Below are 20,698 nucleotides of genomic sequence, written 5' to 3' on the forward strand. Positions count from 1 at the left end.
CTGGAAATAACAGTGAAAACCAACTCAAACGCTAGAGAGTGCAGTTGAGGGATGGCTGTTCTCCTCCATCAACTTTAAACTCCCAAGAAAGAATGATTATGATCTGCAACTCAAAGCCTGCGTGGGCAGGTGGACACAGTCAGAGGACAGAGAAGACACAAAAGTCCACCGCCAATAATAACTTTCTGGGGCAAGACACTGAGGTCTGGCTGTGTGCAGACAGGTAACCTCCTGTAGCTTTGCATTTTCCAAAGACTAAACAAGCTGCGGGTGACAGCAAAGGGCGGTACCAGTCTGGAGGTGGGTCCCTTGGTCCCACTTTAATTGACTCTTTCCTTTTCCTAAAGGGGGTTCAAGTGCATGGGAAGGTGGGACAGCCTGTAAACAAGAGGTCAACGGAGAGGCTTCTTCAAAGCCTTCCTAATCGATCTATTCATCTTCTTACTGTTCCAAGTAACTCAACCAAGTGAAAATCTGTTCATATTCTTAAAGGCTTTCCACAGAAGCCATGCCTACCATGGCCACAGGTGTGCAAACATTAAGTATTTCCAGGTGAGCTTTCTCGAAAACATTTACGTACTTAACATTAAAGGCCTATAACAATCTCTTTACAAAATCTCTTTCCAATTTAAAAGTAAGCATGCTCTAAATGTTAAAAGAATGCTACCAGACCAAAAAAGAAAGGTTATATCACTACTAAGAGGCAATATACTAGAGTTCCATTAGTACTAAAATATACTTCACCAATTTCTCATGAATCAAAGTATTAACTGAAAAAACATCATATATTAAGCACTTTTTCCTTTGGTATCAGTTTCCAAAGGCCTTATTTTAAAAATCTATCTTTTGTGTGGATGGCTCTTGGAAATAATTTTATAATTTACAAACGAATGAAAAAGAGACACATAGTTCAGAATATGTACATTTGTGTATTGGAACACAGAAAAGGTTAGCAAAAGGATCCAGGGAAAGAATATAACATGTCTGTAGTTTTTTGCCATCCTGTGAGGACGCTCCATTAAAGGAGGCTAATAAATGCATCAGCTCACTTGCTAGAAGAATTTTTAGTCTTCTGATAACTTTCCCATAATTTCAATAAGAGCAACCTTTAGAAGTAGTGAGAAATTTTATTACATCTCCTAAATGATGTGTGTTTGAACGTTGAATCTATCAACATTTAGTACGTTCTTCAAAAAGCTCTTTTGATTTCTTTGAAATCCATTCAGAATAAGGGAGTAGTTACTTTAAGGGAAGATATGTTAAAATTAATAAAATGAGGGCTTCCCTGGTGGCACAGTGGTTAAGAGTCCGCCTGCCGATGCAGGGGACACAGGTTCGTGCCCCGGTCCGGGAAGATCCCACATGCCGCGGAGCGGCTGGGCCCGTGAGCCATGGCCGCTGGGCCTGCGCGTCCGGAGCCTGTGCTCCGCAACGGGAGAGGCCACAACAGTGAGAGGCCCGCATACCGCAAAAAATAAATAAATAAATAAAAATAAATAAATAAAATGATACTGCACCAAACTTTTGAGATGTCTACGAGAAAAGCCAACAGACTTAATTTTTAATTTTCTTCAAGAAAAATATTACTGATAAGTTGTTACCTACCTAACTGCAAATTCAGATTTAACTGCCATCTTAAGAACGCAATATAACAATACAAATACATAAAATGCAAAAAAAAAACCCCATAACAATGCAAACAATACCACTGTTTGTAATGAATACGATGGTGAGAAGTAAATGAAGCTGCTCCCTCTCCCGTTACCTATGGAAACGGCTGGGGCTGGTGTCATTCCCCATCTCCCACCCCCAGATCCCTGGGGGCTGTGTGGCTCTTGGGAGTTTTACAATCATCACAGGCAGGGAGATGCCAAGCCCAGAAGAGCTGGACATGCCTTATTGCTAAGTTAACGTTCAGTCTCGGGAAGGAAAGTTACCCCCACTGTTTTCTGTTCTTGAAGCTGTTCTATTTAGCTGTCCCCAAACTCTGCCATATCAGAAAAATGATGAGTCACAGGAAAAAGTGGTGGTATGATCAAATAATAATAATAAGAGAGGATGGGGAGTGGGTGGGTATGACCCAGTCCTGAGTGAGCATGGAGGTGTGGGCCCATTGGAGTCACCCTGGCACTGTGTCTTAGCAGAGTCGCAGGTTTGAGGGAACGGGTACTTTGAGATATACAACCTGAGCCCTGTGTTCAGCTGTCCAGGACAGGATGGAGTAGGGGCCCTTCCCAATCTACCCTTGGACACTATGGTTAGTTTCATACAGATGTTCTAGGTATATAACTATGAATACCTAGAACATCAAAACAGGATAGCCTGTCCTAGAAGAGTTTGCAGTCCTGTCTAAGTCTTTTTGTAAAAAAACATAAAGGGTTAAAAGTTATCTACTGCTCTTTTTAAAAAACACCTTTTGTAAAGAACAAAAAACATATATAAGTAGAGATGCTGATATGGGAACTCATGTCTCCATCACTCGGCTTCAACATTGACTCCTGAGCAGTCTGGCTTCAGCTAAAAGCCAACATGCTTCCTGCTTCCTCTCAGATTATTTTGAGACAAATCCCAGACTTTATATACCATTTCATCCATAAATATTTCAGCATGTGTCTCTACAAGAAAGGGATTGTTTTTAACACATACGTTCGAGGCACTATTACACCTAACATTTTAACAATTCGTTAACAGAATCGAATGGACCTCCTGTTTATTTTTAATGATTGTTTTGACAGGCTTGCCTCGCTGGTCCCTTGAGTACAGGGAAGCAGAAGAACACAATGTAGTTGACGCTGGCTTTGAAGTGAGTTAAGACTCAAAGGTGAACCCAGTTCTGCCATAAATAGCTGTGTGATACTGGGTAAGTTACATAAACTTTGAGTCTTACATCTGAAAAACAGGGAAAGTAAGTCAACCTATCTTAAAGACTGTAACATAAGTAAATGAGAAAAATACACACACACACACACACACACACACACACACACACACATGTGCCAGTAGATAGTCAATAAATGGCAACTATTACATTAACAGCAAACATCTGCCTTCCTAAGTAAAAATACTTCCTGCTGGGAACTCCCTATTACTCTTTACTAAAAAACCTTTTGGAACCACTAGGATGGTGACAGTTACCTGTCTGTCATGTCCCAGGGGTTGGCAAACTTTGCAAAGGACAGGGCAGTAAGTACTTTAGGCTCTACAGGCCAGGAGGCCTCTGCTGCAACTCCTAACTCTGCAAAAACAAATGGATGTGCCTAAGTTCCAATAAAACTTCATATATAGACACTGAAATGTGAATTTCATGTACCTTTTAATAAGTCACCAAACACTATTCTTGTGGGATTTTTACCCCCAATCATTTAAAACCAGAAAAAGTCATTGTCAGCTTGGGGGCTGGATTTGGCTCATGGGCCCCTGTTTACCAACCCTGAGTGACCCCACTTCACCAGCCCCAGCAGACACAAAATCCTGAAGTAGTGGTCTGCCCTTCCTTATGAATAAGACATCAATTTACCGGAGGAATCCAAGTACAAGCATTAGTACATGAACAATAATATTAAGGCCTGGCAGGGGACTGAACCTAAGCTTTGAGAAATACTGTGGAAGAGACTCAAGGAAACCCAGGTACATCAGTGTCAGCTGAAACGGCCCTGCTTGAGCATTCCATAGGGATCACCCCTCTCACTTTCCCTTTTCTTCCCCTCTTCCCCCCAAATATAAATTGACTGTGATTATAAATAGAGTTCTACAGTCAGGAACTGACTTTATAACAGAAGTTGAATGCATAACACCGTTGCTGGGGCCAGCATGTATAAATGCTATGTAAGCTGAATGTACTGTATCCAATTTCCATTACAAAGCAATCTGGAAGGTATGATCTGACTTGGAGGGAATCAGAACCCAGATGAGTAGAGCTATACAGGGATTCTCCTAGAACTCTATCAGTGCACGGCTGCACTGCTACTAATAACCAGGCAATTCCCCCTCTCCCCTCCACACACACACAACTGGTCATTTCAACTCTGTTGTTTCCAACAACAACTTTCTCTGTAAGTATCAATGACGCAACAATGATAAAATAAGAACCTCACAATCCAGGTGCATATTCATGGCTACACATTTTACCAGTTTTCAAGGTTTTTCGCCAACAGGTTTAAAAAAAAAAATCATAAGTTTTTTCCCCTCCCCCTTCAATTTTGCTGGAACTAAAAACCACAAAAATCAATCACAACCGCTTCAGCACCAAGAGCAGAAGCTCTGGGTTACAGTACCCAACAAGGTGCTCCCTGAATACTGTGAACATCGAAGCACAAGCCTTTGTATTATTAAAAAAGCAATGGAGTTACAGACATCACTAAAAAGGGCTGACATCTTTGACCCACATTCCTTCAAAGCGATAAACTTATATAAACCGACATTTTCCCATCTGTTAGAACACTGCTCAGCAGGACAGAAACACGAAGAAGATGCAAAATTAAGAAGGCAAAATGTCATGCTTACTTTCTCTAAGTGCTTTACAGTAGCCAAGGAAAGATAACAGAAAAAACAGGGCAGCCAGGAGGTCTGCACAGCCGACAACAGCAGCAACCTTAAAAGAAGGGGCAGAAGAAAAGATGTATGTAAAAAACATTTCAACAAAACTTTGGAAATACAAAAGCAATTCCTTAGAAATAGAAAACGAAAACCTTATCAGACTTGGCCATCTATTAAAACAATCCCTGCAACTGTGACGCTTCCCTGTGGTCTGATCTGACAACTGATTTTCTTTTCATTTTTGGTCTAGGACTTGGGTCAGCCGCTTCCACAGGAAGGCTGGGTTGGCTCGAACCCAGGGAGGGTTCTTTTGTGGGCCACACGCAGCCAGCGATGCCCACGGGCAGTGAAAGCCCGTCACTCAGCACGCTGCACCCACAGCTCCAGAGGCCTCTGCTCTAATCAGGTCCCCATGGCGAATTTTCAACTGGAAAATGGTATCAGCTCAAAGGGCATGATATTTAAAAAAGAAACCTTGATTGGAAACATGAAGGAAAGGTGAGAAGTCCATATTACAAGTCATCAGGCAAAGAGAATAAGAAACAGGGATAACGTTCAAAGCTGCTTCTGCCATCTTTTCCTCCCTTCAGACCAAAACCAATGAAGTGGGTTAACCTGGAAAGCAGAACGCTTCAAAAGTGGTTGATGAGTAAGATGAAAAAAGGAATGCAATTTCTACCATTTCTTCCCCACCCCCCATTTTCTACATCTGACGACTGCCCTTCCCTTCTCCACCTTAGTGACAATGAAGCAATATAAAATCTGTGCTTCATTTCTTTGAAGCTGATTATTCCAATAATTGCTTTCCAGATTTTCATGGCAACGAAAGACCCAGAATTCCACTCATGAGTATTGGTCTAGTTTACATGGCATTCTTGATTAACTAGCACCTGGATGGGACATACGTCAAACCTTTCACTGTGATTCTCTAGGTATCGCTTTAATGGCTGGGAAGTTCATCTTTTCTTAAAGTGAGATATATGATAAGTCAGACACAGAGTAAAGACTATCCTACAAATGGAGATGGGAGAGTATACAATGAATATGAAAATTACTATATTTACATATGATTCCCAGGTGCGTCTACAAGCAATAGCTAAAAGGAATGCCTTTTAGGAGCAGTTTCCTGCTACGCTGGTTAGATACGATGGTCTGAGGCAATCATCCATTCCGATGGTGAACTGCTGACGGAGGGCCACGTGGCAGCCCAGGGTGTCACACAATCACTAAGGAGATTGACAGCTGAGTCCAACCTGTGAATGCCACGCACATGAAACAACCTCCCGGGAAGGAAGCTAAGGACAAACAAAGGTTCAACAGATCTGGGCCAAGTATGCCAGCATGCCAGAGGGTTAAATGGTACAATTACTTCATGAAGGCAGTGAATATGTAATAAGACTTCTGGAATCCTCTGGCCTATAACTCACTCAAAGACACAGTGAAATCGGGGATGCAGTGAGACCCAACACAGAGCCGGGCACACAGTGGGTGCTGGGTCACTGTCCGTTGCTGCGTGAATCCCAAAGATGCTTCTGTAAACACTGGGAGGTGCGGGGGTGGGGGGCGGAGGGGGGGCAGAAAGACAGAGGACACAGCAGCTCAGGGTGAAGCAGGTGCGCGCTCTGCAGCTCCGGGGTGAGTGATGGAGGGGGCGCCTGGTGCTCTGGGCCTCCCATCAGGACCAGAGATGGGTGGGAGCTGTGGCTCTCTACAGGGCCTGAGGATGGCGGGGAATCCCAAAGCCTTTCAGAGGATAAAGTGAGCAAAGCCAACCCAGAGAAGTGTATCCAAAAAGGTCCTTAGAGCAAGGGGGTCGAGGAAGCAGGGGCTGGGGGATATGGAGGGTCAGGGAACAAGGTTTCTTGAACTGAGTGAGGGGGAGGGAAGTGGTTTGGATAAACACCAGGAATAGGGGCCCAAAAGGCCAGCCTAAACCACTTGTTATCTGAGTGGCTGAGGTACATTAAAGACTCTCACTAACTTATATAATATTGTAAATCAACTAAACCTCAAAAAAAAAAAAAAGACTCCCACTAAAATGAACTTTGAACATCATAAACTCATTTTAAAGCAAACAGTCTGCCTTTGGTTCACTGAAGATACTCCCAAGTCTTAAGCGATGTACGTCACATCGTCTGACATGAAGAAAAACAAGTTTTAAAAAGTATGGCAAGTGTTTCAGAGTAAAGAGTATTTAGTCCTTCAATGAATTTTTGGCATAGTAATTAAAGAGAGATTTCATAGAAAAAAAATTTTAAAGGCTACCCAAGGAGGCACTGAGTTTAACTGTTTGGGGAATGGGCATGGGTACGGAGAGATTTTATTTTTCTTTTCGGATATTTGCGTATGTCTTTTCAGGCAAAGTTATTTACAAAGGCTATTTTTTTTTCTTACAAATAACCTGAAGCACTCACATCAGAGTTTTCTAGAGAAGTCACTGCAACTCCCCCAATCCATACAGCAGGAGGTGGTGGCGTTTCCCCACAGGGAACAATTTGCACGGGGGCCATGGAAGGAATGAGGGGAAGGGGAAAGGGGGAATGTTTCACCATCCAATTCCTTCAGTGTTAAACTCTGGGTTTATTGGATGGGCAGGGTTATTAAGAAGACCCAAGCTTCCCTCTTTGATACCTGAATTCAAGCAATTTGAAATTTTCACCAATGCTTGGTGGAAAAGGAAAACCTACAATAACACTGGTGTCCTCAGGGAACTCCCTGGGGCCTCCATCCTGGTCTCTAAAGACAAGAGGCAAGGAAACCCCCTCTCTTAGCTCTTCTCCGTCCCTTGGTGATCCAACCCACAGCCCAGAGCACAGGGTGCTTCCTCAGTACTGGTCCAGAAAGCTCTGAGGAACTCTCCTTCCAGGGTTTCCTTGGGTGGGCCTGGTTTTTGCTCACTGTTAAAGTGGGTTAAATGTAGAGTGGGAAGTAACAGCGGGGTATAAAGAGGATGAAAACAGAATACCGACTATTTGCCAAAACGAGGAAAGGTGAACATACAAATGATCTGTTTTAGAAATGCTATTTTTCCATGACCCATAACTTTTTCTTACAATTTGAGTTTGAATGGCTTTCATGGAAAGGAGGGAGAGGAGAGATGAAGACATTTTTCAAATATTCTCTTCTCTCCTATAGCTGGACCTCCCTTGGGTTAACATGTTCCCACATTGCATTTAGCTGGTGTGTGTGTGTGTGTGTGTGTGTGTGTGTGTGTGTGTGTGTGTGTGTGTGTGTGTGTGTGTGTGTGTGTGTGTGTGTGTGTGTGTACACATCCAGTTATACTTGTCGGCATTTCAAATTTTTCTATAAAGTAACTTCTCATATTTAAAAGCAGAATTTTAGAAACATTTCTTTGGTTAACAATTCAAGTATTTCATTTTGCTTTTTAAGATTACACAAAATTAGACAAGGACCAAAACAGTAAATCAGTATTTTTGCCAGAAATTCCCTTATTTCTGATAAATGTGTACAACACTATTATTTAGACCATAAAGAGAACTTGCATGGAAACAAATTCTAATTTGATCACAAATCTATCTATCTATCTATTGGTATTTATCATACCATAGTTCCCAATCCCTTAAGTCCTCTGAATTTGCCAAAGTAAAAAAATTATGAGACTTCTAAAAAAGCTTTCAAGTAGTAAGATATTAGAAGGAGGTTGTGAGAACAATCCTGCAATCCTTTTAATACCAAAGAACAGATAGTTTAATAATATTAACAAAATCAGATGCTAAAGGCAGGAATTCCTCCCAATATTTTGAAACTGACTTCAAGATGCTCAATGCAACTGGTCAAAACGCAGGTATTTAAATACATACCGGATGCAGAAATCTATTGTGGAGAAGCAAGAAGGTCCATGTGGTATTTTATACTAGGTACTTCACACTTACAGAACGAATAACTAAAATCAAACATGCTGACTTACATTTTCAAAGGGTTCCATGGCAGTGGGGTAGGGTGGTTCCTGAAAACCTCTCAAGTGTTTGGTTAAATCCCAACAGAGTTTGCACTGAACACATCCAGCAGCGGCTCAACGGATTAAAAGCAGGAGCTGCCTGACTACATGGGCTGAGAAGCCAGGTGGGGAGAATTCAGGAGCAAGTCCCAGCAGGATGCGGGGACCCGCTTTCCAGGTCAACTCAAAGCACGCTGGCCTCTCCTGGGCTCGGGCTCGGATGACCAGATCTTAAGTTCTATCCCTGCATCCACCAGCTACGTGACTGACCTGGGTAAGTCCTTAATTTGTCCTCCCAGGCTGCCTCCTCTTCTGTAAAGTGGAAATTGTTATGCCGCCCCAGCTGATCCCGCGGAGTTTTGGTGACAATCAGATTAAGTATAAGAAAGTATTTAGGAAATTATAAAGCTCTCAGCTAACATTGGAAAATTGCATCAGACCCAACCTGGAAGAAGAGTAATCTCAGACTCTGGTTTTTAGACCCCAAAGCTGGGCAAGACTCAACATTCATACCTTCACAATGTGGTCATATAAGGAAACAGAAAGTATCACCAGAGATCATACCACATGGTCATTATACAGTCTTCGCCCATAGGGGACCCTGTGTTTGCCCTAAGAGGGACCTGTTAGCCCTACAAATCATCGTTCCAAATGTCTGAAAGCTTGGGCTTTCTACAGCCATACGAGTATCCGAGGGAAGCCTGTTTTAGGGAATGAGCTGATACACGGACTGCCTGTCCTCCTTATACCAGTGCAGAGGCGGTGGGCGGATGATACTTACACACTCGGTGTGCACCGGGTGCACAGCAAACAGCAGGGCAGCCAGCAGGGACGACCTGGGGGCCAGGTTTAGCCTCCGGCCCTTACTCGTGTACTGCAGGCCCCCAAACAGCACGGAGAAGACGTCCACCAAGAGGATGGAGATGCCACTGTGCAGGAGGATGTTGACCACGTGGAAACTCAAGGGGTGGAAGCCTCCCGACAAATAGCAGTTCATCCTGCAGTGAAAGAAGGGTGTTCACACCAGAGGTCCAGAAGCACGCGAAACAAAATGAGAACCAGCTGGAGGAAAACCCTGGTGCATGAAAATACCAAAGGGAGAAGAGAAAGTGTGCAAGTTTGATAAAAGTAGCGTCAAGATAAATAATGCCTGTCAAGCTAAGAAGGCTGAAGAAGAGGTAAGAACATAATTAACTGCAGAGCGGAAAATGTAAGATAAGGGCATCTCAGAGGAGTGGGACAGAAAATACTTGGAGAGGAAACGCGAAAGGAAAGCTAGACAGTTTTTTAGACGCAATAAAGGCAAGACTGTCTCCCAGGAAGATATAACAGACCACACATTACTCAGGCTACCCCATAGGGACCTGGATTTAAGATAGTCGTGTGACTTGCTGATTCCCCAACCCCACCCGGTCCCCACCCCCCCACAAATACTCCTTGACAGTTTGTCCACTAGCCTTCCAGACAATGGACCTACTTCCTTATAGTCAGGGATTCTTATTTCTGTTGCTTTTCAATCACCAGGGGTTCCAATTCATCATTTCCATGCTCCTTTGAGAGATCTATACACAGGTATCTAACGCATCCAAGAAACAGCTACACATGGGAACTTTTGTGAGACGAACAAATCTGTTTAATGCAAATAGCTCCCTGATTAATGGGGGGTGGGAAGACTGTCTTAAGCTTCATTTTGGTTTTGCATATTGATGTGGTCACAGGAGGAGGATTTATACCTTAGCTTTTTATAATGAAAAAAAAAGCACAATTTCATTAGATGCTACATGTTGCCTTGACATATTGTTTCCTCAGTATTAACTCACAAAGGGTCCCACCTCCAAGAACTGTGCAAAAACACGGACCACTTCACCAAGTTATCCTTGCCCAGACCCAGGCTAATCTTCTCAGTGTGGTTCCACTGTCAGTGTCTGCATCGCCAAAGCAGCATCACTCTAAAGCGATGCTTCCAACCTAACTCCTAATGGCTGGAATTAGCATGTATTTCTTGGAGACCCACATAGTGAGTGGCTTATACGTCCCTCCGGACCACTGACCCAGGAACCTTGTCACATACCACCTGGTACAACGTCAGGCACAAGCCTTGGGTGCCCCTCCCATACAGCCGTCCTGTTGCATCTCACCTGAAAACCAGCACCGTGAGGGGTCGGTAGGACTTGTGACTTGTGTTGCTGCTCAGCTGATTGCCCCAGAAGTCATGATGCCACAGGTCCCCGAGGGGCGTTTCTGCTCGGAGGTCCTGCAGGAACACACCAGAAGAGGGATCAGGGCTCCTCCCTCACCCTGGGCAGAAGTCCTCTCTTCTCCATCTCTCCCACCAGTCCTGGGTCAAGCCACCGTCATCCTCACCCAGGACCCAGACGGGCCTCCTCGCGGGTGCGCTGCGCCCTCTGCCTGTTCTCCAGTAATCCCTCCAAGATGCAAATCGTGTCACCCCACCCACCCTCCCCTTCCAGGACAAAGCCGACTTCCTGACACGGACGCCAGTGTGCAGTGCCCTGGCTCCTGCTGAATTCTGCAGGCTCATCTCGCAGACTCTGTGCTCTGCTCCTGGCCTTCGTCTGGTCCCCACACGACTCCCGCTGCCACCCACCTCAAGGCTGTGCGCACACAGGTCTCTGCCCAGACCGCCACCCCTCAGCTCCCCACAGCTCAGCTGCTTCCGCTCTTCGTATCTCGGCCACTGGGCTGCGACCTTCTTGAGCTGATGCGATTCCCTTCCCTTTGGGGCATCTCGTGCCTGTCCTCACAGCACCTGCTGCAGGGCAGTTTATAATCATGTGACCCCTATCTGTCTGCCCCACTGGACTGGGGCTCCTCGAGGCCTGGGCTTCCCTGCGTTTGGTGGGAGTATACAGAAGGTGCTCAATCTATGCGGAATGCATGAATGGACCATATAGCTAAGTGAGATCACTATTACTCTCTCTCATATCCAATACCTAAGGTAATTTACCAAAAATATCCCAGTTCAAACATAAGAGTAAGCATATAGATTTTAAAGTTTCCCATTTTTGATCATGAGCTAAGCAGATAGTAAAATTACAGAAAAAACAATTTCCATCTAATTTTTAAGGATAAAAATTACTAAATATGTTAAAATGATACCTACCGTATAGAGTAGTTTAACTTGGTACTGAACTACAGATACTTTAAAATGAATCTTTTGTTCTTTTTACATTTAAATATGAACCTAGATTGCTTAAACTGTGTTTAACAAGAAGAAAGGTACTTGCAGTAGGTATCAAAACTGAATGTTAATTTTTTCTTCACAGCACAATTAAACAGGAACATTTTAGGATCTAGAAATTATGATGTAATAAGCACTGCATGGTGTAGCAGTCAAGATTCTTCACTGCAGTAACCAAAACAACTCTGATTAACTTAAGTGAAAAAAGGAACGCCTTAAAAAAGATCACAAGGCCCAACGACTCCCAGGTGGGCTGGAAAACCTAGTTTGGGGCTGTGCAGCCTGAAGGGCACCAACGAATCAGACCGCCGCACATCTTGCTGAGGCTGCCTGGCTGCCCGCTGACCCCTCTTCTCTGTGTGACTAGCCCCCGGCTCCAACAGGTGCCTGTATCTGATAGGAGCGCCTTTGCCTGGGTCTGCATCCAAACTGGACAGTCTTTGCAGCTCACAAGTATTTGAAGATGGAGAAGGCCCCAAATGGAAGAAGTGTGTCACATCATGGGCAGCCCAAGAGAGCAACCAGTGTCCAACACACACTGGCATTCAGTGAGTATTTGTTATTTAGGAGCTTAATGACTCAAAGGGAAAAGCTTGGGGACAGGCAGCAGAGGTGAGCTGGTCACCTGACACCCACTTTGAGGGTGAATTTCACTTCCATTGGGTATCAGCTTCAGAGGCCTTGAGTGTCTGGACCTCCCTCTAAGAGTTGATTTGATATTTCATGAAGGTCGTGGGATCCACCCACTAACTTAGGTTACTCCATTACCATGCTGGAAGTCCATGTACTTTTGCATTGTCCCAGAAGTACCTGCTCAGTTGTGAAGGAATTGAGCAGAAGATCTTTCCCTCCATTTGAGCAGAAAATGAACACCAGCAAAGCTCTAAATATTTGATTAGGTGTAGCCTACACACAGCAGGGCGCGCCACAGGAAGAAAGGTTAATTTTTCCTCCTAATGATTTATGGAAAAGATGTGTCATGTCTGAAATTCTTGCTAACTCCGCGGTCTCAAAGAAAATCATCATCTCAATGAAAAAAGGCAACTCAACACTACAAGGAAGCATCTGGAAAACAGTCTTCAACACCAATAAAATCCAGTAACAGCCTGTTTCACATTACTGTAGGCATGGTGCCAATGAACAGAGGAGGGCCTTTCATTAAACAGGAAAGGCAAAAAAGGGGGCTAGCAAGTTAACAAAGGGGCACAGTGTGATGCTCTAGAAAACACTGCCAAGACAATGTGCGGTAGGGCCACAAAATGGCTTCATCTGCCTTTCCTCACAGGAAGGAAAGAGAATTACAACCTCATACCTGGGCATCTGATGTACGACATAGCTCCTGTCTCCCCTGCCTCGCTCACCAAAGTTCTTCGACATGGGTCCTGAGTTAACACTTTATATATCCTCTACTTTATTAGAGTGGAAGAGTCAAGAAACTCTCAACAAATGGAATTTTAAAAATAAAGGCATAGCCTCATATGCCTGTTAGAAAAGCAATTCTAATAGTTATTAAGCCACCCATGTGACATAGTTGCTTAGAGCTACACACTTCTTTTTGTTTTAAGCACTGTTTCAAAAAGAACTGAAACAGAAACATCTGCAGTAAACTGCTGGGTGAACTTGAGGGAAATTACAAGTGAAGAACTTGGATTCAAAATAAACATCAACAAGGCTGGAGTCTGCTGTCAAAATCCAGAAAAATCAGAAAATCATTTAGAGTACGTTACAAATAAAATATCTGCAAAACAGTCATCTCCTTACCCCTCAGCCTCTCTTCCCCGGCCCACAGAATACCTGTTTGTTACATAGAGAATTTTTCTCAATACTTTCAATATGAAAACGACTCTTTCCGAATTCGGGAAATCCATGACTTCAAACTTTTAGGAGCATTTAAGGGCAGTGTTACAAAGAGATGCTACAATTTCACCTACTAGAGAAAGAGATTAGTAAACTCCTTCAAGTTCTCTTCTCCCGTTAAGGCGCACACAGAGTATGTGCTGAGCGGTGAGACTGTCACAGAGGCTCTGACCTGTGCTGTTTCCAAGTACTTTCTCCTCTGGGCTCTCCCCGCCTCCAAGTTTCTTGCTCTGATTTTCTTTTAGCTTGCTGAAACCTTCTTTCTTCCCTGCCCACAAACCTATTTCTTCTTCCCTACCTCTAGTCAGCGAGTGAAGGACAATATCATTTTCCCCGCGCCTACCGGTGAGCAAAACTGGCTGGGATTTTGCAAACTCAGCAAACCTGAGTCTCCGAACATGAAATGAGCAGGAACTGCAGCTTCTGCGGGCAGCAAAATCCTGGTCCTCCGCAGCTGTCAGCAGGCTGTCCTGATGCTCTCGGCGAAGGACAAAGAAGCCAGCTCGCTGCCTGCTGCTCAGGATGCACCTTCGTTCGGCAGGGGAAAAACGCATGATTTGTGCGTGTGTGTGTGAGGGGCGACTGTTCTGGCCTAGAGTTCTGGAAATCTGTCACAAAACCTGAAATAGTCTGCAATGCCTCGCAAAACCCTGGCCTTGTCATCTTAGAGTAATGGTCTCTCTGATACGTGCGTGGACTGGGGCCTCATGTAGGGCACACAGCCTGGGTAAAGCTTGAGGTTAGGCAGGGCTTGGAGACCCTGCTGCCAGTGATAAAAGGGGCCCTAAATCAAGGAGATGCTCTCCAAAAGAGATGGGAAATCCAGAGCACGATGGGGGCCCAGGCAAAGGCTCAGCCGAAGTTCAGCAGAGACTAATTCAACACCGACGCAGAGCATCACTGGGACGTAGGCAAGTGGTTAATGTCAGTTTACCGAAGAGACATTAAGATACAGACCTTATTGTTAACAATTGCTTCAGAGTCGTCGAAGACAAAGTCTCCATCGTAGCTACGTGCGAAACACACGAGGGAAACAAATCCCACAAGTAACTTAGCCCAGAGAGGAGGAAGAATGGAAGACGGAATGATGTGATCCAAATCGGCATCCCACTCGGCCATCCTGAAAACTGCGGGCCGCCGGCCTCTTGCTCCAGCATTATGCTGGCTAGAAACCTGCAAGAAAAGCGACACGACATAAATATTGATCAATGCCTTGTTAGGAATGTTTATACAGTAGACATGTTTACCTCAAGTGAAAAAGAGCTAGACACTCTTATTCATTTATGCTGTGAGTTTATAGGATGTGATCATTAACAGCTTTATATCGTGGTTTCAAAACTCGAGTGGACAGAAAAATCACGTGGGACACATGTAGATTCTCCTGGGCCCAAATACAACCTACCAAGTCAGAAGTCCTTGGGCTTCTGATGCTGGATTATCCTTGAGAAACATTGATTTAAGGGAATCCTATGTTTATCAGCCCCATAAGGCAAATCATTTATAGTCCTTGAACCAGTTTACAAAGTTGAAAAAAAAAAGTTACCATCTTGCTTCTTCCAACCAAGAAAAATCAATAAATATTCATTGTTGGGTCTTAGCACATTGTGTGTGTTCGTGTGTGTGCGTGAAGCATGGTCCTGATTCTGAAAGAGCTTACAGTCTATCTGCAGAACACAGACACTCCTGCCAGTTAAATGAAAATCTGGGAGAGAGTTTAATAGAGGTGAGGTCGCAGGGCACATGACCGTGGTTCCCACACAGGGGACAGACAGAGGAAGGAGGGCACACTGCAGACTGACAGGCTGGGGACAGCATCATTCCAGAAGGAGGAACTGTACCCTAAAGGAGAACACTGGGAGCTACTCCAGGTGAGGACACGACCTCCAATATTGGTGAAGGAGTCAAGTTAAAAACAGACACGTCTTTTAACTTTTCTTTCAAAGGGGCAAACGTTAAAGCCAGAAATTTCATTTCTCAGTCTTGCCATTTCTTAGTTCTGTGGCCCTGTGTGTGCCACCTATCCTTAGGAGTCCACTTCTTGTGTACTTTGCAAACCAAAAGAACTTTCCAGCAGTGAGAGTTCCCTCAGAGCTTCCTGACTTGGAATTTGCCCAAACAAATATCAAACTCCCCCTCCTCTCCAATCACACTGCATCTGTCCCCATTCCCCACACCCTCAACAGGCACTTCCTTTGGTTCTACCAGGATCACGTCTGGGTCAAACTGCTTAGAGGTTCCAATCCTGTGTAACTTTGGCCAAGTTACTTCACCTCTCTGGGCCTCAGTTTCCTCACCTCTAAAATGGGGATGATAACTGGGCCCACCTTACATGGTCGTCATGAAGGTTAAGCAACACACCCACCTAAAGTGCTTAGAAACACTGCCTGGGTTTAATGAACGCTGAGGGAAGGTTACCTGTTATTACTAGTACTTTCTTCAAAGAGGGAGAAAACACAGGCACAGAATTATTCTCTTTTGAGAATCCCCTGGAGGATTTGGTATACTGGTACTGAGGCTCCCGTCTTCCCCAGTAAGGGAGCAGGGCCCCACTCCTTCATGCTGAGATGGAAGAAAACCCCAGGCCCCTTGATTGGAGAGGCAGTTTAGATGTACAGCGGACCCTTGAACAACTCAGGCGTTAGGGGCACTGACCCTCCTCGCAGTTGAAAATCTATGTATAACTTATTATAAGTTCGTATCTGTGGTCCCTCCCCATCCGGGGACTCAATTAACCACAGATCTTGTAGTAATATAGTCCTTTTTTATTTTTTAGCCTCGCTAAAAAATGGGGCATGCAGGATCTTAGTTCCCAGACCAGGGATCAAACCCACGCCTCCTGCAGTTCTGTTTTGTTTTAGTACTGTAGTCTTTGCTACGGAAAATAATCTGCATATAAGTGCACCCACACAGTTCAAAACCGTGTTGTTCAAGGGTCAACTGTATTTGTTTCCAGGTCTCCAAGGAAATACCCCAGATTATGGAATCAATAAGAAGTCAGCCCAAGAGGCCATCCAAGGTCACAGGGGCTGGAAAGCGGTTCAAGTTTACAATCTGGAAATGAAAGGCTCTGCAACTCTCTCAGCACTGGGCCCTAGAGCTTCTCCACCTGATGTAACTCATGCTCTCAGCAAGTGCAGGGGGTGGGGGTGGGGGTGGGGATGGGGGAGGGAATATTCCAGCCACTATCTGCTGCTTTTTTTTTTTCTTTTTCTTTTTCACTGAAAGGATAAACCACTGGTCAAATCCAAATCACAGTTGCAAACACCACAGAGGTCACCACGCAGGCCCCAACCACTGTGTGTACATTTCAGCTAAAGAAATTACCCCTGCTACTAAAAATGAAATAAATAAGTGTAAAGGACTGAATAGCTAGGAAGTTACCCTGACTTAACATGGAGGGAATAAAAGGGTTCTTTGATTTACAAAGTGAATGTGAAGGAAAGCAAATACTCTTTATCAATTTTAAATGCAAAATAGAGCTGTGAGCTGACAAGCGGTCCCATAATTGGTCTTGATGTTATCTGCTTCAGGCCCAAATATTTGAAGTGTTTCACAAGCGGTTCTGTGAGGTTCAAATGGCCCTCCAGGAAGAATACTGGGTCAGGAAATAATCTGTGCTCCTAAATTAGTTGCTGAGCTTCCCTTTTCATCTCAGATTGTTCGTAACACATACCAATCGCTTTGGTACTCGAACGGAAGGCAGACTACAGACCCGAACATCTGGGGTGCCCAGGGGGCCAGGCCTGGACTCCTGGGGGAGTCAACAGGATGGGTGAGGCAATCTCAGAATGAGCTCCCCCTCTTCTCTGGCAGGGACATCGGGAAGCCTAGCATCGGTCCCGTCCCCGTCCCGGCTGGCTCTTCCCTCCTCATTGCTGAGTCCCTCCCCTGGTCGCCAAGATTCTCACATCTCTGCTGCCCCAGAGAACACTCACAAATGCCCTTTCCACTTCAGGCGTGATTGTTAATGGGTATCAGAGGATAGTTCCGAAAATATTGTGGATTAGCAAATGCGATACAGGTACAGTGTGTTAGGAACCTCGGTCCAGCCCAGTGGTTAAGAGCACAGGCTCTGGAGGCACACAGATTTGGACTGGCTACCGGCATGACCCTGAGCTACCTAGTCCTTCTGAGGATCCATTCCTCAACAGCACAATAGGGTATCACTACTGACTCCAGCAGGTTGTGCTAAGGATTAAATAAGACCATATATGGAAACAATTAGCTCCCATGACTGTAATCATTTTGGAGAGATTAGTACCAAGTGACCAGCCCCTGACCTCCTGTCTTGGGATCACCAGTGTTGCCATTCCTGAAGATGCGCTAACCAACCAAGGCCAGCAGTAGCCCATCAGGTGACCTGATGCAACTGAGAAAAGGGCACCCTTCTTTTGGGCGGACCCGGTGCACGGCTTCCCTGGCCAGGCATCTGTATGTCCTGCATAAAGTGCACGGCTGTACACCCTGATCCTCTTCCTCCAACAGTAGATGGCCTTTTTTCTGCAATGTTCCCAGCCAGGCTTGGTGCTCAGGTAAAAGAAGCCCTGCCGGCATGAGGTGGTACATGGAGGGAGACGGGTCCCCTCCACCTTTTTTGTATCCAGGCCATGAACCAGGAAGGCACACAGTTCTGTTTCTCTCTTGATGGGCCCTGGGAGGCATGGCCCCATTCCTCTTCTCCAGGGGATGTCCTGCCTGGGAGCCCGGGCTCCTGGGCCATGGCTGGATAGTAAGCTTGCCTTACGGACTGAGAATAATGGAGCAACACAGTGGCCTCAGGCTCAGCCCAAGCAGAGCTCCAGCCAGTTTTACCAGTGACAATGCTAGTGTTCCGATTCCTATCTGACTCCTGTGCCGATCTCCCACTGTGTTGAGAATTGACTGGCGCCTATGAGTAGTTGGATTTGGAACGAAGCAGAAGTCTCTTTATTCTCAATTTCTCCAACTCCTTATATCAAGCCTCTATTTTCAGGGGGTTAAAACAAATTAACCGATCATCAATGAATAGGTCAAAAAGACCTCGAACAGGGATCCCACGCCACCCCTCAAAAGCAAACATCAGTCACTGAGCTGCGAACCCTGGGGACCTGGTGACAGCTGACACAGCAGCCTGGACTGGCAGATCAAACCTAAGTGATCCACGGAAAACTCAGCAGCAACCACCTACTAAAGAATATTCTTCCCCCTACGCTGAAGGGCCTTCTCACATCAGGCTAGCCTTTCTACCTCATCAGTAACAATCCATCCACACACCAGCTGCCCTCTGCCAGGCTGAGATGAGACAGTGCCTCTGGAAATCAGAATAAAGAACACAGTCGTTTCTGACCCAGAATGTGGAGACCTGAGTTGACTGCTCCTTTCTTGGGCCCCCCAAGGCACGGGAGACAATCATCTCTACCGCTCTCCACCACGCAGCGCTGAACACAATGCTACTCGAGGTATCTTCCTCTTGTGCTTGCCTTCCCAGTTTCTTAATTCAGTAACACATGAGGGCCATGCCTGCCAATAGCCAAGAATGACTGCGGAGGTTCGACATTCACAGTTCCACTGTCCCCCAAAGTTTCCAGCTTGCTAGCGTGTAGCCATTTTCCCATCTAAGTCGGCCGGTGTCACTTTACCCCACCTCCATCTGGGGCGCGCCAGGCACGGTCGGGACTGCGGGAAGAGGGGACAGGGAGGGGATCCAGTCAGTCCTCACTGTTAATTGTTTCTCAAGAAATTCTCCCCATCCATCTCTCTCTGAGAGAAAGCAGTGTGGGACGATTCACAGTGCTCTGGCTAGATCTTTCCTCTAACTCCTCCTTTCTTTTGTGTGTGGTTAAAAAAAGAAGAAAACACACACAGCCTACAGTCACAACATCAACAAGACCAGAAGCCCCGCGGAGCTCGCTGGAGGTGAGACGGCGGTTGCGCCACCTGCTCTGCTTCCCCAAACTCCAAGCCCGGGCAGAGAAGTGGCAGCTCGGTGGTCCCGGGCGCCCCGACCCAGAGCACGCCGTTTTGCCCGGCAGCCAGCGCCGAGTGGCTGGCACTCGCGGCGCTGCAGGGGAGCCGCCTTTAACCCAGAGCAGGAGGCCGAGCGGCCCGCCTGCGCCCAGCCACCGCCCGCACTGCGGCCAGCTGGCGGCCAGGCGCGGGGTGGCGCGGGGCCCCGCGGCCGCTCCGGGGACACGCCAAAGGCGCCCGTGCACCCGGGGTCGACGGAGCGCCACGCTGCTGGAGCGAACAGGGGCGGAGATGAGAGCGTAGGGGCGCGGGCAGGCGGAGCATGCACCCTCCACGCCGCGCCCTTTGTCCCGCGTGCTGCTTACACCCGGGCGCATGGCGACGGGGCCCGCAACCCCGGTGACCCCGGCCCCGGCCACAGCCCGGGTCCCGGAGCCAACTCCTCCAGCAGCGCCGCCGCCCGGCCCGGGCCGGACCGCGGGGCTCGGGGCGCGGCGGCAGTGAGGAAGGACCCCGCGTCCGCTCCGCACCCAACTCCGCTCGCCCCGCGGCGCTCGGCAGCGCTCGGCCCTGCAGGGGCCGCCCCTCCCGTTACCTGCAAGGAGCCCGAGCGGCGGCCACATATCCCTCCTGGGCGCTGAAAGTCCGGTGGCTCTCGGTACCAGCCCGGAGCCGGGCAGGGGGAGGGGCCTCCCGCGCCGCTCCCCCGCTCTCCGCCCCCCGCCCCTCCCCCGGCGCCCCGCGCCTGCCGCACAGCCCTCAACTCCCCACGCGTACTGGCGATCACTCTCACACTCCCGCCTCGGCCCTCCCCCTCCTCGCGGCCATTGGCTGATTCTGCCGTCACTTTCACGCTGCCGCCGGTCCCTCTTCAGGTCATTGGTGGGCGCGTCTGTGACGTCATGCCAGAGGGCCCTAGTCGCGGCGGAGGAGTCGCAGGGATAGACTGACTCGGTGGCCGAGGAGGAAGCGGAGTTCTGGGCGCGGAACCTGGGCGGGGTCGGGGCGGGAAGGGGCGGACCCAGCCTGGCCCCGGGAGGCGGGCTACGGGAGCTGACCTGAGCGGGACGCCGGGGGCATATCTCTCTCCCTCCTGCCGTCCGCCGCGCAGGAGCATATTCCTGACCTGTCTCGTGGTCCTCGCGCTGTCGGTGGCGCTCGGCGGAGGTACTGGAGGGTCCCTGCAGGAAAAGGAGCTG

The 20,698-nt window shown here is 47.0% G+C and overlaps 1 protein-coding gene across 5 annotated transcripts in view; it reads right to left on the bottom strand.

Annotated features, from left to right (window-relative positions):
- TMTC4 (transmembrane O-mannosyltransferase targeting cadherins 4) overlaps window positions 1–20,252 on the bottom strand; it is a 61,846-nt gene extending 41,594 nt beyond the window's left edge. The window contains exons 1-6 of one of the 5 annotated variants that reach the window (XR_012327758.1): window positions 20,095–20,216; window positions 18,880–19,208; window positions 14,511–14,726; window positions 10,633–10,748; window positions 9,276–9,492; window positions 4,504–4,591 (exon numbers count right to left, since the gene is read on the bottom strand). Coding sequence is in view for 4 of the 5 variants with exons in the window: in XM_033843693.2 (XP_033699584.1) it covers window positions 4,504–4,591; window positions 9,276–9,492; window positions 10,633–10,748; window positions 14,511–14,726; window positions 18,880–18,945 (703 nt within the window). In the remaining variant the exon portion in view is untranslated. Of the gene's footprint in view, window positions 1–4,503; window positions 4,592–9,275; window positions 9,493–10,632; window positions 10,749–13,937; window positions 14,232–14,510; window positions 14,727–18,879; window positions 19,209–20,094 lie in introns of those variants that run through there. The other 4 variants (XM_033843693.2, XM_019920944.3, XM_033843692.2 and 1 more) reach the window with 4 other exon arrangements.
- Between the last annotated feature and the right edge of the window lie 446 nt (window positions 20,253–20,698).

The sequence above is a fragment of the Tursiops truncatus genome, chromosome 18, assembly GCF_011762595.2.
Source record: "Tursiops truncatus isolate mTurTru1 chromosome 18, mTurTru1.mat.Y, whole genome shotgun sequence".
NCBI classification, from domain to species: Eukaryota; Metazoa; Chordata; class Mammalia; order Artiodactyla; family Delphinidae; genus Tursiops; species Tursiops truncatus.